This window comes from Phallusia mammillata, chromosome 8 (genome assembly GCF_965637545.1).
Source record: "Phallusia mammillata chromosome 8, kaPhaMamm4.hap1.1, whole genome shotgun sequence".
Taxonomy (NCBI): Eukaryota; Metazoa; Chordata; class Ascidiacea; order Phlebobranchia; family Ascidiidae; genus Phallusia; species Phallusia mammillata.
In genome coordinates this window covers 6,768,384-6,788,100 of record NC_137259.1, presented here as the reverse complement: position 1 = coordinate 6,788,100, position 19,717 = coordinate 6,768,384, and the positions used below count along the sequence as shown (strand labels likewise).

The following is a 19,717-nucleotide window of genomic DNA, read 5'->3' as shown; positions in this document are numbered from 1 at the left end:
CATACAACACCCTGTTTACACCTATTTCGTCAGTCCATGCTCACAACACCAGAAGGGCCGACAGTCAGAATTATTTTTATCCCCGCGCAAACACCGCCGTTGGCTCAAGGTCAATTTGCTATCGAGGTCCAAAAGTATGGGAAGAAATACCACACGTCACAAAGTCGCTCGCACGCTCCTCCTTTAGGAAAAAATACCGTTCGCATCTACTGATGCAATACCATCAATCTCGAACTAATACATCTCGAAGTCCAGGCCCCCAGCCCCCCCTAAACAATTAATTTATAGCCTTGTTTCCTTTTCCTTCTCCACATACTCTGATTTTTTGTTTTTATTTCCTTTCCCACAGTTTTATTCCAGTGTTATTTTTTTGTTATCGCTTTTTAATATTTGTTTATTTTGTGCATAAACAACATTACGTAGTCACACATAAAAGGGCAAAGTACTGCCGTAGGATTTGACTTTTTCAGATCTGCCACCTGGGACGAGAACAGTCATCACTTCCACACCGTTCAACATCGGAGATCCCCGCCATCGATCCTACGAAACCTAGGAAGCAGAGGAGATAAGCGACGGACACTTCAGAACCAACTTCCATCGCAACGAACTGTCCTCGGGACACCCGGGTCTGCCTACGGGATCACAGGAAACGTTCCGAGGAACCGAGCTGGTGTTTCCGTTTAGGCGGGTTTCATTTGGCCAGCAGAACCCGCGGGTTCAACCACCGTCTTATGCAACCGGACGTACCCCGCCAGGTTCGTGCGGTCGGTTGCGATCCTACGGCAGAACAAAACCCACAATACTTCAAGCATCATTCAAATAACGGGACACTTGACTCGATAACCAACGGTTTTTTTCGGTGTCCTTGCTGTGTTTACTAAAATGTTCATCAATGACAATTGATTTAGTGACAATGCAAATAAAATTTTGACTTGACTTGACTTGACTTGTAGACCACCCAAAAGCCATTATGGACCACTAGTGGACCATGTACTACCAGTTGAAAACCACTGTATTACAGTGAACCCTTTGGCAATAACGATGCTGGCAATCAAACACACTTGCTTGAAACAGCTAGTTATGTGACTTTTTGCAGGTTGATAGAAATAATAGCCACAAAATCACACTGACACTATCACCAAGTATTGATGTCATGATTTCATTGAAGTTTATTTAGCACCTGGTAATTAAGCTGTTTACTGGGCAGGTTGCGGAAACACGTCACGTGATTAAGATGCAGCAGACCGAAACGAGGAATTTCCCATTTGATGCTTCCTTGATTGTAACGCTTCGATACCTTTAAAGCAGTTGCCTTTCGTGTATTTCCTAATAACGTCCTCTTTAGTTTAAAACACAGTTGAGAAAAAAGACAGTTCAGTATTGCGAAAAATACAAACAACTTTACAAAACACATCAGAAATTTCCTAATAAATGGATGAACGACATTACAAGCGTTTTACACCTTAATTGACAGGGGTCACAGAAGACCGAAGCACGTGATGACACATTACTGCTGGAAACACTTGACGTTGGACTTATCGTAGCGGTTAAGTTGCAATCTCTAGAAAAATTTGTTTGCACTTCCCACCGATTTTCAAGCTCTGTGTCACTGAAGACACATTTCATTGTATTTTTTGCTGCTGTTACAAGTGCAATACGAAGAAATTGAACAGTAAAAATTTGAAGCTATTATGAGCTGCAGATCATTGAGAAAAATAGGTGACCTAAGCAAGAAACAGTCACGTTTCAGAAAACGGTAGTTCAAATGCATGGTTGGCGAATATAGTGACATCCAATACAGCGTTAAATGTTGTATAATCAAAGCTTCCCTGAAACTTCGTGAAAACACAAAACAAAACATTTGAAACTATACAGTTCTGGTATGGGCCTGAACAAATATCACGCTTTTGTGATAAAAAATGAGGTTTTTTTCTTGTTTTATGGCAGAAAAGCGTCATTATTCAAACTGGACATCAATGTCCAAAGTACTAACTGCTAGCGTTCCTGAAATTACGTGCAAATACAAAAAATACCCCTTTTAATGTTTTAAACTATACGATTCTGATTTGAGCCTTAACAAAATATTTAATCAGACTTTAACACTACACACTGACGCAAGTCGTCTACTCATTACGCCAGAAAGTGCTGTATCCAATTGCAGTTGTACATGTTATAATTTTGACTGACATAAAAAACTAAAGTGATGAAGAATAGCAAAAATCAAAAAGAATGCCTGTCAGTGCGTGGGTTCACAGTTACAGTTTTTTTTTTGTACAACTTTGTTTGTAAACTTTGTTTGTAAAAGTCCTGCCTCTGGAATGGATTTCAAGTCCTTAGAAATACACCTTCATCCTTTAGCATGATGCTCAGGATAACCACAGCAGGGCGAAATGTTTTTCTTGTGTGTCATTTTTGATATTGTCAACCTGTAGCAGTAGCCGAAGGCCCATTTGAAATCGTCCCTACTTCGCGCCTTCTAACCCCATCGCATCGTTTTGTAAACCACGGAAAAAGGAGTGTTTTCCAGTTTCGGAAACAGAACAGCGTGCAAGCCAAGTTGATTGCATAGTCGAAGTCCCAGAGCACGTATATTTCCTGAAATAGAATAAAGCGCTCTTTTAGATTCACATGATGAATTGCTCACGAGGTGTTATCCAAACTAACGCGGAAGATAAAGATTTTTTTAATTCATAATTCATGTCGCAACGACTTTGACCGCTTTTGAAATCAATAACACGATCGCAATAAATGCAGCAAATAAACGTAAAAAATCGATGTTTTTTTTCAATATATACGCGTGCAAATTAAAAAAGGTACCAAAATGATAAAACACGGTGACAATTTGAAAACCTTGTTGCGTTTTAGTTCTTTGCATTTGCTTGCATGCTTTACCGAATCTTACAAATCATAAACTATAGAGCACATTCAAAATTTGGATATTGGACTTGTTAAGAATCCCATGCACTGCATTGCGGTTTGCAGTTGCATATTTGCCGCTTTGCATTACCTTTGTAAGTTAATTTTTTAAGTTGATAAGTTTAGCACATTAGGTTAGGCACAGTTTTTTGTTTAAACTAAGGGCACAAGAGAAGTGCACGTAAAGTGCAGGTAAAGGTGTTTTTACTTGCCACCCAGAAGAACGAAAGTTCAAAACAATAAAAAATCGTCTGCAAAATTACATGTTGCTACTTTTGACTGATAAAGCAAGACTGGTATAAGTATAACAATAGTGTTTTTGCCAGGCATATTTCATAAACCTTCGTTTTTGTTTAACCGGCAAACACAAACAAATTATCCGACGTTTCTACGCCTCGCAAAGGAAAGTTTATAGTATAGCTATTTTATCCATTAAAAACACGAACCATTTACCTGTTGAGTTAGCTTGTAGCGGAGTCCAAGCACATTACATAGAATAACAGCAAGGTCTGTAACAGTCGTTATAGCAGCAGCAATACAGCAATTTCGTATCACGACACTGAGACATCGTTTCTTTGAAATATTGGTAAAACTTCGCTGATTGAGATTCTCGTGTCGTTTTAGAATGTACACGAACATAAAAAGCAGCCACACTGAAAATGCGAAGTGCAAGTGTTTATTATATTGACCTTTGGTTCATTTTCTTGAGATATGACACGCTGGGCAATTTGATCTTATGGGGTATTGGAGATAATATTGGTGTCCGTTACTGCCAAATGTTTGTGTTAAAAGGTTGTATGTGACCTTCAAATAAGCTTGTTTATACTGGCAATCTATATGACATAAAATTGGTCTATAGCTAAAAATTGGTAATGTATTTGTTAAAATTTTAGTCATAAGTGACAAGCTGTTTTGTTTACTACGTTGGGCAGAAGTCAAATAAGGCTACTTCTTGTTAAACGTCCAAAATTCGCCGAAGCAAGCTATGTCACAAGACTTAAAAGTTCAAACGTGCAGAACTTAATAATATACTTCCGTCATATGTAGTTAAGTTACATCCCAAACGACACGACGGCACTAATATGTTTCGGGATAAAATTATTGCCACTATAACAACTTCACGTTTTCCCCGTCAGTTGCTTCAAGGATATCCGTTTTAAAATTAACCTATTAAAGCGCTGAGTCACCTTGCGTCAGCATAACGGCCGAGTAGCCTGCGTAGACCACAGTGGTGTTCTTGGTGTCTTCCATCGCGTTTTCACATTGACCGCTGACGTTGCCAATTACGTACGTCATACCGTTTGACGTCACCATCAGCGCAACTGTGCCGACGCCGACAATAAGCAAAATCACGGCAAGAAGCACCCAACTCACCCTGTGAAGGCAAATATATTGACGCTATTACACTGGTAATAAGTATCAAACTTGACATGTTTTTTTACTGCATGATAGTAAGTGTCATCACAAGTATGTAAGTTTACATCAGTGTTAACATAGTATTTGTAAATTAACACATTGTAGGTAAAATGACAGCTGTGCATCACTGTATCATACATTTCGGGACGATTCAGCTTTGTAAAATCGGATCTTTACGTTAGAAACTTGTCCGTTACTTTCGTTTACAAGTTACTGTTTCGTTTTCAGTTGCCATCGGCACCTGCAATTAATAATACTGCTAATTCAATACTTGGCAAAAGTGTGCTTTCGCCGCATAAGCAAATCTGTACTTTCGCTTGCGTTTTACTTAAGTCTCGGCCTTATCCGGATTTCCCCCTAATGAATGTTTGTCAATTCGACTACTCTATAGAGTCTAGAACGTAGACTTTGAACGGAAGTTAAGGTGCTTCCTGGTTTTATGAGCAACGCGTCGTGCCCGTCTTAACCTTTTTACTACTGCTGATGTGAAAAAAATTATTGCTATGGGACAATGAACAAACTATATTTCACATGACTGCTTGCACCAATAACGCTTATTGGAGTGTACACTAGGCAATTATGAATATTGTTACATATCACGGTAGTGGGACAACAATTATTATTTGCCACGAATTTTAGTTTTGTTAAATATTGCACGTTTTTTAGTTGTTACAACCATTGATAACAAAACGGAAATGAAGTTGTACTGTAAAATTTGTAACGCACTTCAAGCGTTGTCTTTCCATTAACCTAAGTTCAAAATCAACACTTTTAGGTCTGGTAACTTTTAAAGGCTTTGAATTGTGATTTGTCTACAGGAGGTTAACACCTACGCCTTTGGTGTTGTGCAAACCTTGTCTTACGCACGTTCGGCACAAGAAACTTATTACGTACGTGGCTTTTCAGATGCGTGCTAAGCGTCATGTGTAAACCGAAGTAACCGCTCGTCCTATCACCTCCAGACCAACCTTACACACACGCAACCAATATTCGGTCAAGCTTGCCAATTTTGCAAACTGAATGTTATTTAGATACACTTAGGGTCTTTCAACTATATTTTAGTTGTGTTTTTGTTTGAACAGCTGGAATCTAAACATATAAATAAAGATTACCCAATCAAACATGGCGTCGCCAGCCGCTTGAGAAATGGATTCCGGTACAGTGTGTTTTGTCGCAACCACAGGAATATATAAAGAGATCCAGCGCCTGTGAAGTTTGTAAGACAGGTTGAAACACACACATGGGCTACATCAATTGGCAAAAACACTGTATTGTTCAATCCATTAGGGTTACTAATTAATACGGATATCTGACCTACGGATATTTCGTTTCGTAGTGGTAAAGATAAGGCAACCACTAACCCATGGGCGCCAGCACGTAGGGGCAAGAAAGGGCCTTGCCCCCCTCTTGGACTTGTAATGTACCTTTAAGTTAACATATTTTGTCGAAAAACCTAATGAATAAAAAAGTTACTTTGTGGAGTTTTATGGGTGTTTTATTTTATAAAACATGCCTTTGTGAACATAATTACATGATATTGTAATCTATCCATGTAATTATGTATGTGTAAAAATGTACCCCTTTTGCCAAATTTTCTGCCGGCGCCGTCTTTGGCTATATGTCAAATCCCTTCTTAGAGAACCTTACGTAGTCGTTGATAACAGTTTAACTCAATACAAACTTCTCAACAGCAGTTTAACATTGCCTAACACTCATAAACATCAATCAACAAATTTCGATTAAACTTACCCACGGCGTGAAGAAACTGGAACGCTTTTCCGACCTTTGCGCAACTGCTTACAGATGTCGGGGGTGGAGAGAGCAATGTAATAAGGTTGAGAAGGAACTTGCTATTTGCTGTCACGATGTAGAACACGAAAAAGCCGTCGAGAAGAAATCGGGTCTTCCACAATCTCTTGGAAACATAAGCACGAGAACAAGCGTATCTGAAACAATTAATGAAGGCCTTTATCAAGCAATGCAAAATTGTAATTGATTTGTAAATAAGCAATGATATTTAGCATGAATATTGAGTTTCAAAGTAGGTTGTTGAGGTGCAAATGAGGACCAAGTACACTAAACAAAACAAAAAAGTACGTTGTACAATAAACTGTGTCAGCATATCACGAAACGTTGTGAATCAAAATATAAGATTTGGGTCTACAAAGGTGCGAAATGAAATTCAGGCAAAATTGTGAACCTTCATTAATGCGTAACCTTTAGTACACTTAGGGCTATGTGAAACGCTGGTTCAAGCGAAGAACAAATTAATATCACAGATCAACTAGATTATACACTCTTAAGTACGGACAGTTTTACTCTATGTGGAAGGGTATTACAGCACACGGAAATGTTTAGTAATCATAAGCAAACAAATAGTACAACTTGTCTAAAACTTTTTTTTTTACAAACTTTTACAAAGCGATTGTTTTACACACTAAGAAACAGTAAATGTGTCTTGGCGTTTTCATAATACCTTACATTTAATATAACGCCCGACACGTTCTGGTCACCCTGTAAATTTTACACAAGTATTTGTACAACTTCCTTCCTGCGATTTGCCACTAGCATAACCGTACTGTATCCTCTAACTTTAAGTTTGTATTTTACCACATTCGAAAATTGTGTAAAGAATACAAAACACGGATATATAAACGATTTTTTGGCATATATGTTTACTATTCATAAAATCACTTCGCAAATGTTCCAAATTTATAGAAACTATAAATCAGATAAACGTATAATATGTCCAGTTGGCGCATTTTGTAGCATAGATGGCTGGTAGAGGTACAAAGACGTTTGTTTTTGCACAGAATACAACTTACTTTCTGCAATTAACAACTAAGACGGCGATCAACATATACATCCCAGCCACAGTGAATATAAACTCAAATGCAATAAACGCTTGATGCCTTGGCAAGTCCATTTCATTCACATGTTTAGAATCCATATCTTTCACACACTACAAATTACGCTAAATAATAACTTTACACAATTTAGCGTCTTATCCTTCCTTGTAAGCACTTATGATTAACTGCACGTATTACACACAGCTGGAAAAACGTTTTTTTGCAGTTTTAGTAAGTTGTGTGTCATCACGAAGTAATTAGATACAGGCACTCGGCACGGCCTGCGTGCGTTCTTCCATTCCCTTCGCGAGTCAACAGTTTGGCACTTCAGGAAACATCACGTCGCTCAATTAATGATTTAATATAGGGGCCTTTTGACAGGCTCACAATCAAATAAGCCTTTATGTAAACCGATCGATGCCAAACAAAAAAATGTTGCGATCTTATTATGGGCCTTTTCAGCAAACGAAAATAGAATTGGTTTTACCGTAAGTATTAAAATGACAGAAATTATTTGTCAAAGGTGATAAATTCGAAAAAAATATTTGAAAATTTAAAGATAAAATGTTAGGTCAACATTGCCTACAAATGACGTTATGTGTTTTAAACATTATATTTGGTGTTTTATTTGCTGTCAATACTAGTGCGATTAGACATCGGAACAAAAATTGGCTACACACCATCTCGATTGAAAATTTGACCACACACCATACCAATAGTTTAGAAGTGTTCGAGATGAGCTCTGCTGGCATTCTTGGCAACTTTAACATACAGCCGTAACTTTTTTCACCACTCAAATGCATTTCGAAATAAAAGTGTATTATTGACACAGGACACAGACAAAAATGTTTAGACGTAAATGCTTATGGACCTTTGCATTGGTATTAGGAGCTATTTGCAAATGCAAAACTTTTACTTTGAGTTCTATACGTACGAAATATCAAATGTAAATTATTTGAGTCCGAATTGTTTAGTTGATTTGCCAAATATTTGAATGAAAAACTTTGCCTTTGTGCGAACTGGAGTTTCTTGCTCGTAAATTATAGCGTCACCAATCTAAAATTAGCTCGTTGGGAGTGATGTCATGAAGTAGGGTCATCGACGAATTTCAACGAATTTACATGCTATGAATAATAAAGAAAACGTAGGTTGATTCCCCAAAAAATCCTAACGTTATTTTCAAAGCATCTTCTTGGTTTATACATAAAGTGTTTTCCATTATTTTGATTTCCAAAAACTGATGTGAAATATGATGAGGTTTGTTTCACACGGACAAATTTAACAAAAAAGGAAACCAATGTTTGTCCAAATGCTGATGCTATTCCTACAAACATACTTTGGAAGAATAACTTGGAATGACATTGTAAATAACAAATCGAAAACTCGTTGTGAAAAAAAATACTTAAAAAACAGGGAAAACGTTCATTGTTGTACGCTGCCCGTTTTCAACTGCGCCACATTTATAGTGTTCGTAAAGTGATGACAATAATCACCACGAAGTGGCGCTGTGGGTATTTCAAAGTTGCTCGTTTTTGACTTTCGCAATATTTTTTGGCAGGAACTTGGCCGAATGGTCCGACGCGCCTGACCCGCATTTACAGACTTGAAAAACCCTGATCGGGATTCGTCCCCGGCGGTGTCCTGGGTTCGAACCCTGTAAAGAAACAACTTTCACAATATTTTATTAAAATAAGCCTCGTCATTACATTGATATTTAGGGTTAAATAGGGTTTTTTAGGGTTTTTCTTGACAATATTGACGAATCTAATTTCAACGACATCATTAAGTAAGGCCAATTGGGCAGCGTTTTGGCAAGTTCTGATCGTTTTGAAACATTTTTGACAGATCCTGTTTTAAGGTCACAAACCATTTATTTCAAGACGGGCAAATAAGTTTTTTTTCAAAGACGGCAAATAACTACTAGTGATGCACCGAAGTTTCGGTTGATCGAAACATTTCGGCCAAATATATTACGTTGCCGTTGTGCCGATGTTTCTGCCGTTGCCTTGAATGAATTACAAATCCGATAATCATTTTATTTTAACTCTTTGGTAATAGTTTATTGCCTAAAAATTAAAATTTTAAATTGCGTTTTAGCGATTCATGTAACAAAAACATTTCGAATATTGCAAAACTTATGTTGAACTTGTCGTTTTGTTTAGCATAAAACAAGTTACTGATACACCTACTTATGTAGTGTCAAAAGTTGCAAAATAATAAATTTGCAACCTAATAATTTAATATGCACATAACAGTCTTGCTTGGCTTCTTTAATCACACGAGGTTAAATCAGGGGTTAAACGACCACCTAATGCAGTTAGGACTTCGCTTCTTTAACACTTTATGCCTTATCGCCCCTTTTATCTTAAAACTGTCGGCTTTGACAGCCGGCAAAAGTTTTGAGGACGTTAGCAACATTTTCTAACACCACCGAACAATAGACCTATTCATTTGCCTCAGTGATTAGGGATTTCCTTTACAGGATCACAGGTCCGCATGTAATTATAAGGGCTAAGGTGCAAGGCCAAGACGACCATTTGCACCTGCCTTGCGGTACACTTGCCCATTGCACTTTCAGGCGCATTTAATCTTTTCCAGCTATCGTAAATGTTGCACGCAAAACACAAAGGTGAAATGCGATTTCGCCTGATTCCATGGAACACGTTTGTTGCTGAAAATAACCACAAACCACCACATAAAGCATGTGCGCCGTGCGCAGGACAATTAGAAGGATTCGTTCTGACTTGCGTGGCTTGTGTCCCAAACAAACTTTATAAAGTGTCGAATATTGCTAATAATGCTAGATCGTTGACAACTGCAGTTTGAAAATAAGCATCTTTAGTTGTCTCTCTGCTACATTTTTGGGCAAAAGGTGGTTTGTAACTTATGCTATGGATTAATTTGTTTATTGCTTTTCATATCCCAAATTTGAATGTTGGAATTTGGTACTTTAATAAAATTTATTGTTTAAAACACATTTGTTGGTTTACCATATTTTTGTTTTTTTTGCATTTATTAAACTGAAAACGCAATACTACCAACTATCGAATTGAAACTGTGCAACTCAAATCATATACACGTTTTTTTTCGACTAAAAATATTGCTTAGTTAATGCCACAATGTTTGTTAAACTTGTTGAATTTGTACTTTGGCATTCTACTTTGGATTGAATCCTTTTTCTAGAGACACAAAATTAATTTACTACTTTCAGGGCCTTCGACACATCTTGCGTTGTTTGTAATGGTCATTGCGTTACTTTATAAAAATGTAAATATTTTCAAAACAGAGTTGTTTGTCCAATTTATTGTGGCTTGATATATGCTATCAACAAATTACAAAAGTTTTCATGTGTAAAGGGTCATATTACATATACAGTGGTATGCTCTTCTTTTTGGTTACTCATCTGTTCTGCTGTCTTGTGACTTTTTTGCGTTAGTGACTAATTTATCGAATTATAATTGAGCAACAGTTTACATTAACTTTCTCCAACACAAATTAAAGCGTATATTTGGCGCAGAGTTGTTCCCAAACTACGACTTCTCACAGCTAATTGTCCAATTAACGTAAATTCCCATAACGAAACACATCTTGGTTCCGGTAAACAAGCCGTCAGAATTCGGCCAGTTCTTGGGACCCAAAATAACACGCAGTTTATTTCCAGCATTTGCCATCAATCATAGCCAGACTATCACTCATACTAGAGAGTGCTACCGACTCGCAAGACCTTTGTTATGATTGTTAATCCTTGTTCGCAAGTGGCTAATGTCAAAAGTTCAATTGGCGTACAGGTCTGCATGAAGGCTCGTTTTGTCTCATAGGAGACGGCCAGACGCGAAACTTAGGATCAGGCCACGAATGTTTTGAATAGTTTAATGTCGTCACAGCGCTTGTTACACGATTTCGGCGTCGCCGTGCTAAGTAGTGCGTTATTTTGGGCTGTTGACGTTGTTCCCCTGATTGCTGGTTTTGTTTTCTGTTTAAGGAGCGTGGACAATGCTTGACAATAATCCTCTCATTTGTAGCAAGCGGCCACACCTAAGGATAAATTGAAGCTCTTTAGTACAAAGTCAGCACTGTGGCTAATACAATTGGTATCAGCCGTTTCTTTGTGTTTGTTACATATCTACTGGATAAGTAATGGTCTTTAGTTTCAGGATTACATACACAGACGTCCGCAATACACATCAATACATCATCGCTTATTATTTCACATTCTAATAACGATTAATTTTCATTTGTTTCTCGATTTATTACAACGTTCATCAATCATCCTTACGATCGCACTGGCCTTATAGCGTGACGAAGCAATTTAATCCCACAAAGCTCCGTACCTAAATGGGCTTACGTTAATATATAATCTTTTTCATATCAGCGATTATTATCAAACGCGATAAATTAACTCCAAATCCTTGTTTTCATCACAAGTCTTGAAAAACTGGTCGTTTGCACCTCCATTACGTCATCAATCTGCTTATTACAAACAAATGACGTAACTGACCGCGCGAGCCGTAATCCGAACCGGTTCCCATGCTGTCAACAGCCATCGTCCTCACTCGCTCTGTAGTAACCGCCATAACGAAACGGAGTGACCCAGTCCAAAGCCGTTGCACTGTGGATTTAGTGTCAAGTGATCCCTTTTGCTTAGACGCCATTACGCCTAGGCCCAATACTAAGCGTTTCATTGTTGCCACTTTCACGCGGGAGCCCTTGAGTTGTCTTCAGTGGTCAAAAAGACGTGTTTAATTCGCCGCTTTGTGCATGCGTGAGGTCGGTCTTGGTCTGTGCAAGACAATTGCTTGAGGTGGGGCAATTAGAAGCAATTTTCGGCTGATGAAAGGCGAGTAAACACCACCTCCGGTTTGGGAGGTAGCGAATAACAATTTGCCGTAAGCGGTTTACGTCGAATTGCGCCAAAAATAAACAGGTTCTATTTTTGGACGCAGCATCACTTTCACAACGATATTGCCTTACGACTAAACTCAATTTTATGTGTTTTTGTTTTTACAAGACACTAGAATTTTCACACAAAACATAACATGCTCATTGGGAATTCGTTTATTGGGCGTTTTTTCTTGCCCTTTCTGTTACTTTGTGTTTTGAATTCCAAATAGTTGCAAAACAACATATTATTTTTCAAATAACGTTTCTGGTTGTTTTTAACATCAATTAAATGCTCCCTTTTAAAATAAATTTAAGGATTACACAACAAACAAGCGTTTCACTTGAATACGATGCCTGGTACGTAATTAACATTTTAACTTTCTACGTGTACAAAAACACATTTTCTTTAACCCAAACTAACTCAAAACATCGGGCCAATGACGTCAGTACCCCTAGTAATGGGGTTAAAGTCACATTGGGTGCCGTCAACGGGTCCTGGGACCTCGCTCCCAAAAAAATGACACTGCAATTATTTTCCATATAGAACAGACCCCTATTGTTGCTTGTCCAAGCCCGATAGCTATAAAAGCCCCAAATTTGGACCCATTGGGATCAGAGTATGAAAAGTTAAGGTGGACTGTTAAGGCGAGGTAAAAAAAAAATTCGGTATCAAATATTATGGAAAGGATTTTTTTGCTAATTATTTTTTTTAATGATTAGATTTTGATCTTAATTTTTGAGCTAACATAAAACAAAAATATGAGAAGTTTCTTGACTGTTTTGTTTCTTGTTCTCATGTTTCGTGAGGTAAGAATTTATTGATAAAATGTTATGCGTTACTTTGTATGTATTTTCAGTCGTTTTGATTGAATAGAATCAACCGTTTTGGCATTGTACTAAAATAAACAACGGCAAAAAATCAAATCATTTGTTTTTTCGCTTAATATATTTTTGGGCACCTAAAACGACAACAAAGTTAAAAAGTAAATGATAAATTTAAAGTGTCAAACATTTGAAATCTTAAAATGTTCGATATGTTTAATGAATCGACGCTATGAATCGAAAATTTCTTCCAAAAAAGACTTTGCAACACAACGTGGCAAACTTTATCTGATTAAAAATTACATGCAACGTATGTATTACAATAAACAGTTTAACCAAAACCCAACACCTCGCGATATTACAAAAATTAAAAATCGTATTATTGTTTAAGCAGACAATTGCAGGATGCCCTGCTGAATGTGATTGTAGCGGGGAGCCTTCCACTTGTCCTATAGGAGTCAGTCGTGTGGTGGACGGTTGCAATTGCTGCCGTGTCTGTGCTCGTCAGGCAGGCGAGACTTGCAACTACTTTCAGGAAGTTTGTGATCCACATCGTGGCCTCTTCTGCGATTATTCGAACGGTGGCGCGAACCACGGTGGTGGCATATGCACTGGTAAGTATAGTTTCTGGCTATATTTCCCTTAAAGTCGATGGCTCATGCTGGGGTCTATATCATGTGTCTGCGGCGTCACAAAATCTTAAGATAAATCATTGCAAGAAAGTTGTAAATATGAAGTTAAAAAAATAGTTTAAAAAATACATTTCCCTGCCTTTTTAAAAGCAGATTAAATGGAGGTTACTAAAATAATTGTAAATTGTGCTGTTGTCACTTCATTTTAGAGCATTACATTGCTAAACTAATTAAAAATGTAACTTGTGGTTAAAAATTGATCTCTTTTTTGTTCCTATTTGTAGATTTGAAGAAACATTTTGCGCAACGTGTTTTAAACTTTCCTTGTTAAAAATAGTAAGCCGCCCAAAACTGAGAAAATTAATATTACATTTAAGTAATCGCCAGATACGCACAGTTAACACCCAAATATTTATTTCGTTTCATCAAAAAACTGTCTAAAAACGTTTCTGTAATAAAACAAACAAACTTAGGAGCACTTCTTTTACATTAAAGCATATTCGCGTGCGAAGATATGGTAGGTAATTTCATTTCCACCAACTCGTAAAATAAATTCGGATATTGTCTCGCGATTCAATACCATACTTCCTTTCAATATCCTTAGTTGACAACGTTTATCGGATGGCGTTTCGCAGATGCATAAAATTGTAAAGCTCATAATATTGATGCCAGCTGTATGGGCAAACCATAAAGTTTGATTGATACTAAAACGTTATATTTTGCGGGATATTGAAAGATAACAACAGCTTATCTAAATCCTTGTGCCAAAAAAGTTGCAGATCAACAAAAAAATAAACACACAGCGACAACACTATATATTTCTGTATTGCTCAGTTTTATTGCTATATTGATCAAAAGCTAAAAATATAATGCGTATTGTTGGAAAATCGGTTTACCACTAAAGACCACACTATAACATATGTTTGTAAAATATGTAAGTGGGTACTTTTATTATATACCAGCGTCAACGCTGTATGGTCACAGTAAACGTGCTTTCTAGGGGAAAAGTATTGCTTTGATTTAGAATTAAAAAAAAACATAATTTTTGATTTGCGGACATTAAATTCGGAATTTGGTGTGAAGGTGTTGACAACTTTTAAACACTTCAAATGATTTCCAGTTTTATCATGCCCATAACCAGTTAACATTCTTTTCTTCATTTGATGCAGCACAAAGCGGAGAACCTTGCTGGCACGACGGAGAGCGAAGACCAAGTGGCGCAATGTTCGAACCTTCTTGTCGAATGAGATGTTGGTGTCTGGACGGCGACATTGGCTGTGTTCCGCAATGTCCACACGAAGTTCAGGCTCCAAGAGCTGAGGTTTGTACCAATGCTCGTCTTCAGTCCGTTCCGGGTGAGTGCTGCGACCAATGGGTGTGCAGCACTGAATCAGGTGACCGAGTACTTCCCGCCGATCAGACTTTCTGGACCGATTTTGTTGATAATGATCATGTTGCGGTCAATGTGAGTGATCTTACCGAGGGCCTTGGGTTTCTTCCTGATGCGGATCCATTGGCCACTAACGTCGCTAGAGATGTGGACTTTTATGACGGCGATGAGGATTGGGATGGTGATGAACTGATTGATTATCAGTTGGCGTATATCAATGAGCCGGATCTCCCTGATGATGCTTGGTCCCAAACCAATCTAATTCCAGGTATGTAAGCTTTAACAGGTTAAATATATCGTAGTTTATACATACAGTCACCAGTACAGTCATAGACCGTGCCAAAGTGATATTTTAAGAGTATATTGCCAGCAATGACATTTCCTTCTAAAACAGCTAAGGAGAACAATTCCATTAGTTTACACTTTGTCATTCTTATCTCTTCATGTATGTTGACATTATCTACCGGCGTTGATTCATCTAACAGATAGAATCGCTTAAAATATGTTTTCTTAGGGAAACGAGTTTGTCTGTAACGTTAAAAGATTCAAAGGTGAGGTATGTGTTGGCGCTATTTTTAGCCAGTGTCGAAATCGAAGCGTATTGCGTAATTCTTCGCTTTGTACTGTTTCAATTTCAGTCGCTATAGAACTCTGAAAATGTAAATATTTTAGAATCTTAAAAATTGCGTGGTTTGTGTTGCGACCGTTGTTACAACGAAAGGGTAAACCTACTGTACAGATTTGTGTTCATATAATAGTAACACATTGGGGTGTTTAGCAATAGTTTTACAAGCTCTGGCAGCTTCTTCATTTTAATGTCAATTTCAAGGGTACCCGTAAAATAGTTATTGATATGAAAAAAAAATGGTCTAGATAAACTTCCGTATACCGTATATACACTGTTGTTTTCCAAGTGCTCGAAAGCACCCCGGCCCATAAAAATATTTCTACAAGACCAACCGCGAATTCGTTGGAATTTCGGGTAAAAATAACAATCAAGGTAGCATAGCGCCCACGCGACTCAGCGCGCATTCCAGAGCACTCGAAACGCTGTAAAACCGATTGAATTGGAAAATTGGGCACTAGTCAATTTCATACCATTCAATTGCCGCAGTTGTATAAACGTTGCGCCGTGAAACATCTCAGATACGTCATTCCTGTGAGTGGCGCTCGAAGGTCCGAATCATGGCGGGGTCGCGAAAACCCTTTTGCCGGGCGTATTTATAACCGCTCTTGGCATGCCGTTAATACAGCTGATACGTCTTAAAACGGTGCGCGCCGCGGCAACACATAAACCTGTCTTCAAATTGCCTAGCTAACGGGCGACGTTGCGAATTTTACGACGCGATTTCTTTGTGCAAAAAGTCTTGAGGCGGTCTTGCGCGTGGACAATATGCTTTCGGTACTCTTGATAAAGCAGAAGAGATTTTCGGAGCGTTGCAGTGGTTGTGTGACCGCGTTTCGGCACTTGACGTCGCGCGAACATGCGCTTGTGATTACGAGAGGAGATTAATGTCGTAATGGCGAAGATTTCGATCACGATAAACGCCGAGTGTTGAACAGAAATTAACGGAAATAACGTCAGCGCCAGAAGAGCAAAGGGGCTAGTGATTCAGGGCCGCCATAAGTGGCGTATTGTCATTCCCGATGCCCTTAGTTCATGACTCAGGATGCGTCCGGGAGTATTTAGGAACTCTTTTAAAGCGCAAGGTTGCCATATGCCATCGCCACTATCGCCTGACGTCATACGCCGATGTTCGCTGAAGTGGGCCACCTCAGGCTTTGTGGGCTTAGCGCGTGCGTTGGTCAGCGCCTTATAAATGCATGTGACACGATGGGTGATCCTTCAACGCTTGTCAGCGCCGCCAAGACAAGTACTGAGCATGTATGGTGTATGCTGGAGCCAATTGCCAGTATCCGGAATGCAAGATCTGCGGTCAGCGCGTATTCAATTTGCTGACACTTCGCGATTTGACCTGTGTATGCAGCAGAGTAATAGAGAGGCACTTGCGACTCATCCAAGCAGCAGGTCGATTGTCAGGTTGCGGCGTTCAGAGGTAGCTCCTTTGGCGACGAAATACATCCGCACGCGGCGTATTGCAGGAAAATATTATTTACTGACCTAAATATAGCATTTCGCGGATGGTTTGCGGTGCCAGTTAATTGAGCGCATTGGGTAGCGATGAATTTGGCTGATGCTGGTATTAATTGGCCAAGAACGACCCGAAATAGGAAAATGTTATGACGTTCAGGTGAAGACTCGTGACACCGAACTTTACGTAAATCAAAAAAATCATTGTTTAAGTTCATAAGTCGGCATTGGGCAGTATTATTTTCAAGCAAGGATTCTTAAATCGGACAAAAAGGTCAGACCTCAGGGTTAGAGGCATTATTGCAGACAAACAATAAATTTAGAGATTCAGTGTATCAGCTGTATTATTGTTCTTCAACTTATACGTGTTTTTTTGCGCCTTCAGAAAAACTTTGTTGAACAAGCGTCCCACGTGTAGGACTAAGCATAAAAGCTGTACTGTTAATTCAAACAAGATGAAAGTCTATCTAACCTTAAGTGGAGTTTTTCCCTTGGCTTGTTTACTCAACATTGCTTGCCTGGCTTCGACAGTGACCAAAGTCGATGTAGCAACTTCCGTACACCAACATAGAAGCCGACCCCACTGCACAACACGTATGTCCCTGTGGAGCGCCTGCTCAAAGACTTGCGGACTCGGAATTTCGACTCGCGTGGCAAATTTGAACGCAGAATGCCGCTTGAAACGAGAGATTCGACTTTGCATTGTTCGTCCATGCGACCAGAATCAACTTTTTAAACCAAAGGTAAAAATTTGATCAATTTGTGTTAATATCCCAAACTATGTGACTCATCGTTTTCGTTGTTGGTTATATATGGTGGTCGCAAACGCTAATATATTCTGCTAATTATTCGTAAAAATACAATTAGCCTACTTAAATAATTTCGATTTTCATGGCCGGCTTGTCAACACAATTGTGTTTTGATGTGATAAATATGTAGTCAAATCTTCGTATATGCTCTCTGTATAAGATAAACAGTCTTAAAGTTAAATCAATCATGTACACATTCATACGCAATTTACAAAAGTAAAAAAAAACTGTAATTATAACCCCTCTAGTGTCTAATATTTCATCGCCCGGTGTTCTTTTCACAGCACGGCCGCAGGTGCAGCAAATTTCGCCGGTCTCCTAAGCGAGTGCATGTGGACTATGCCGGATGCCAAAGCGTTCGACGGCTTCGGTTAAAATACTGCGGGCTGTGTTTGGACCAGGATAGGTAAGCATTTGAAATCATTATCAGCATTGAAGATATTGGAGCTAAACCTTGTACATTACTCCAGAAGCGAACTTGAAAACATTATACTACGAACCTTTTAACTTACGATGATGTAACCATCAATTAACACTCCGCAAAAATGTAAAAGATAACAATAACGTTCAGTTGTGCTGAAACGTTAAAAGTAAATTATTTTGGCTGCTTCGTCCATGTTGTGTAAAATAATGAGGCCAAATTAGACCTATAGTTGTGAACACGGAAGTTAAGTTGTAACACAAGTGTGATTTATTGTAAAGTCAGGCCCATTTTAAGTTTGTTCTATTAAAACACAAATACAACCAAGGGCTGAACTATTACCAAATCCTAAATGAACCGAAAGACTCGGCCTAATATACAATCGACGCGTACAAAACACTCGTTTATGTCACTTGCAATTTGTTTGTCTATGAGAATTCAATGCATTTCTGCCAATCTAGAACATGTCGCTAGACATACTTTCCGACAAGTCGTGCAGCAATTTCACATTCCTATGGTTCTTCGCATAGACATCAACCTGACAGGCACTGGCACGCGTTCACACCACATCTTGTGGCATTGACATTCAATCACTTGCATTTTCCATTACCAGGTGCTGCACGCCGAGACATACACGCACAGCCAACGTCAGATTTGTTTGTCCGAGTGGCGCCCGGTTTAACAAGAATCTCATGATGATATCCAACTGTCGTTGCCACAGAAACTGTCTCTCGGCCAATCAGCTTCCAGCCAAGAACCGCTTAAGCTACCGGAATATGCCAGTTGATAGTTGAGCAAGTTTAAAGCTCCCAAGCTTCACTGTGCCATACATTCCTCGAGGAAGGTTGACTTTTCTACAAGTGTTTTGTTTTGTTTATTTTTTATCGTTGCGACAAATGCCCTAATAAGTTCACTGCGCTGGTTTCGCTTCGTTTCCCAAGCGGACACAGAGTAGTTGTATGGAGGTTGAAAAATATCCTTCGCAGCCCAAACCATCGGTGCTACAACGCAATACCTCGTTCGTTTGTTCGTTCGTTCGCGTTCGTTCGTTTGGCCTGCGAAGGAAGAAAACTCTTCAAATGATGCTTCAAGTATTTGCGGCCAACGTGTTTTTTTAATACGCTTTTTGCAGTTGCAGCTGTATCTGCCCAACCGCATCTGTTTTTCAGTTTGTTTTTGTTATTTTCTACCGCGTGTGCCTTTCTTATTTATTATTCCCCCTACGATTTGTTTACTGTGTACAGTTTCGCGCGCCAATATATGAACGCATTTTGTATACCTGTACGCGTGGTGGTTACGTAACAGTTGTCAACAACGCGCCCTCAGAAATTGTGGTCATTCCTGAAGTGGCGCCGTTATTGCCGTCGCGGGCCATCCCGTTTCGTGGGCGCGGGCCAATGCGGTCTAATTGCTTGACCACTTAATTTAGTCACAATAGGTTGTAATGTTCGGCGATGTAACGTTTTGTAGTGTGGTATTTGATGACATA

At 38.8% G+C, this 19,717-nt stretch overlaps 2 protein-coding genes across 2 annotated transcripts; one reads left to right on the top strand and one right to left on the bottom strand.

Moving 5' to 3' along the window:
- Positions 1-1,186: 1,186 nt before the first annotated feature.
- On the bottom strand, positions 1,187-7,417 carry LOC145204606 (uncharacterized). The gene is made up of 6 exons (XM_080077196.1): positions 7,158-7,417; positions 6,082-6,278; positions 5,445-5,538; positions 4,104-4,291; positions 3,370-3,569; positions 1,187-2,595 (listed from the first exon to the last, which is right to left on the bottom strand). The coding sequence occupies exons 1-6, from the start codon at positions 7,280-7,282 to the stop codon at positions 2,422-2,424; spliced, it is 978 nt and encodes a 325-aa protein (XP_079933322.1). The 5' UTR covers positions 7,283-7,417; the 3' UTR covers positions 1,187-2,421.
- A 5,404-nt stretch (positions 7,418-12,821) lies between these two features.
- Positions 12,822-19,504, top strand: LOC145204685 (CCN family member 1-like). The gene is made up of 7 exons (XM_080077278.1): positions 12,822-12,869; positions 13,279-13,498; positions 14,686-15,174; positions 16,767-16,963; positions 17,322-17,741; positions 18,092-18,213; positions 18,842-19,504. Exons 1-7 carry the CDS (start codon positions 12,822-12,824, stop codon positions 19,020-19,022), a joined length of 1,677 nt encoding a protein of 558 aa, XP_079933404.1. The 3' UTR covers positions 19,023-19,504.
- The last annotated feature ends 213 nt before the right edge of the window (positions 19,505-19,717 follow it).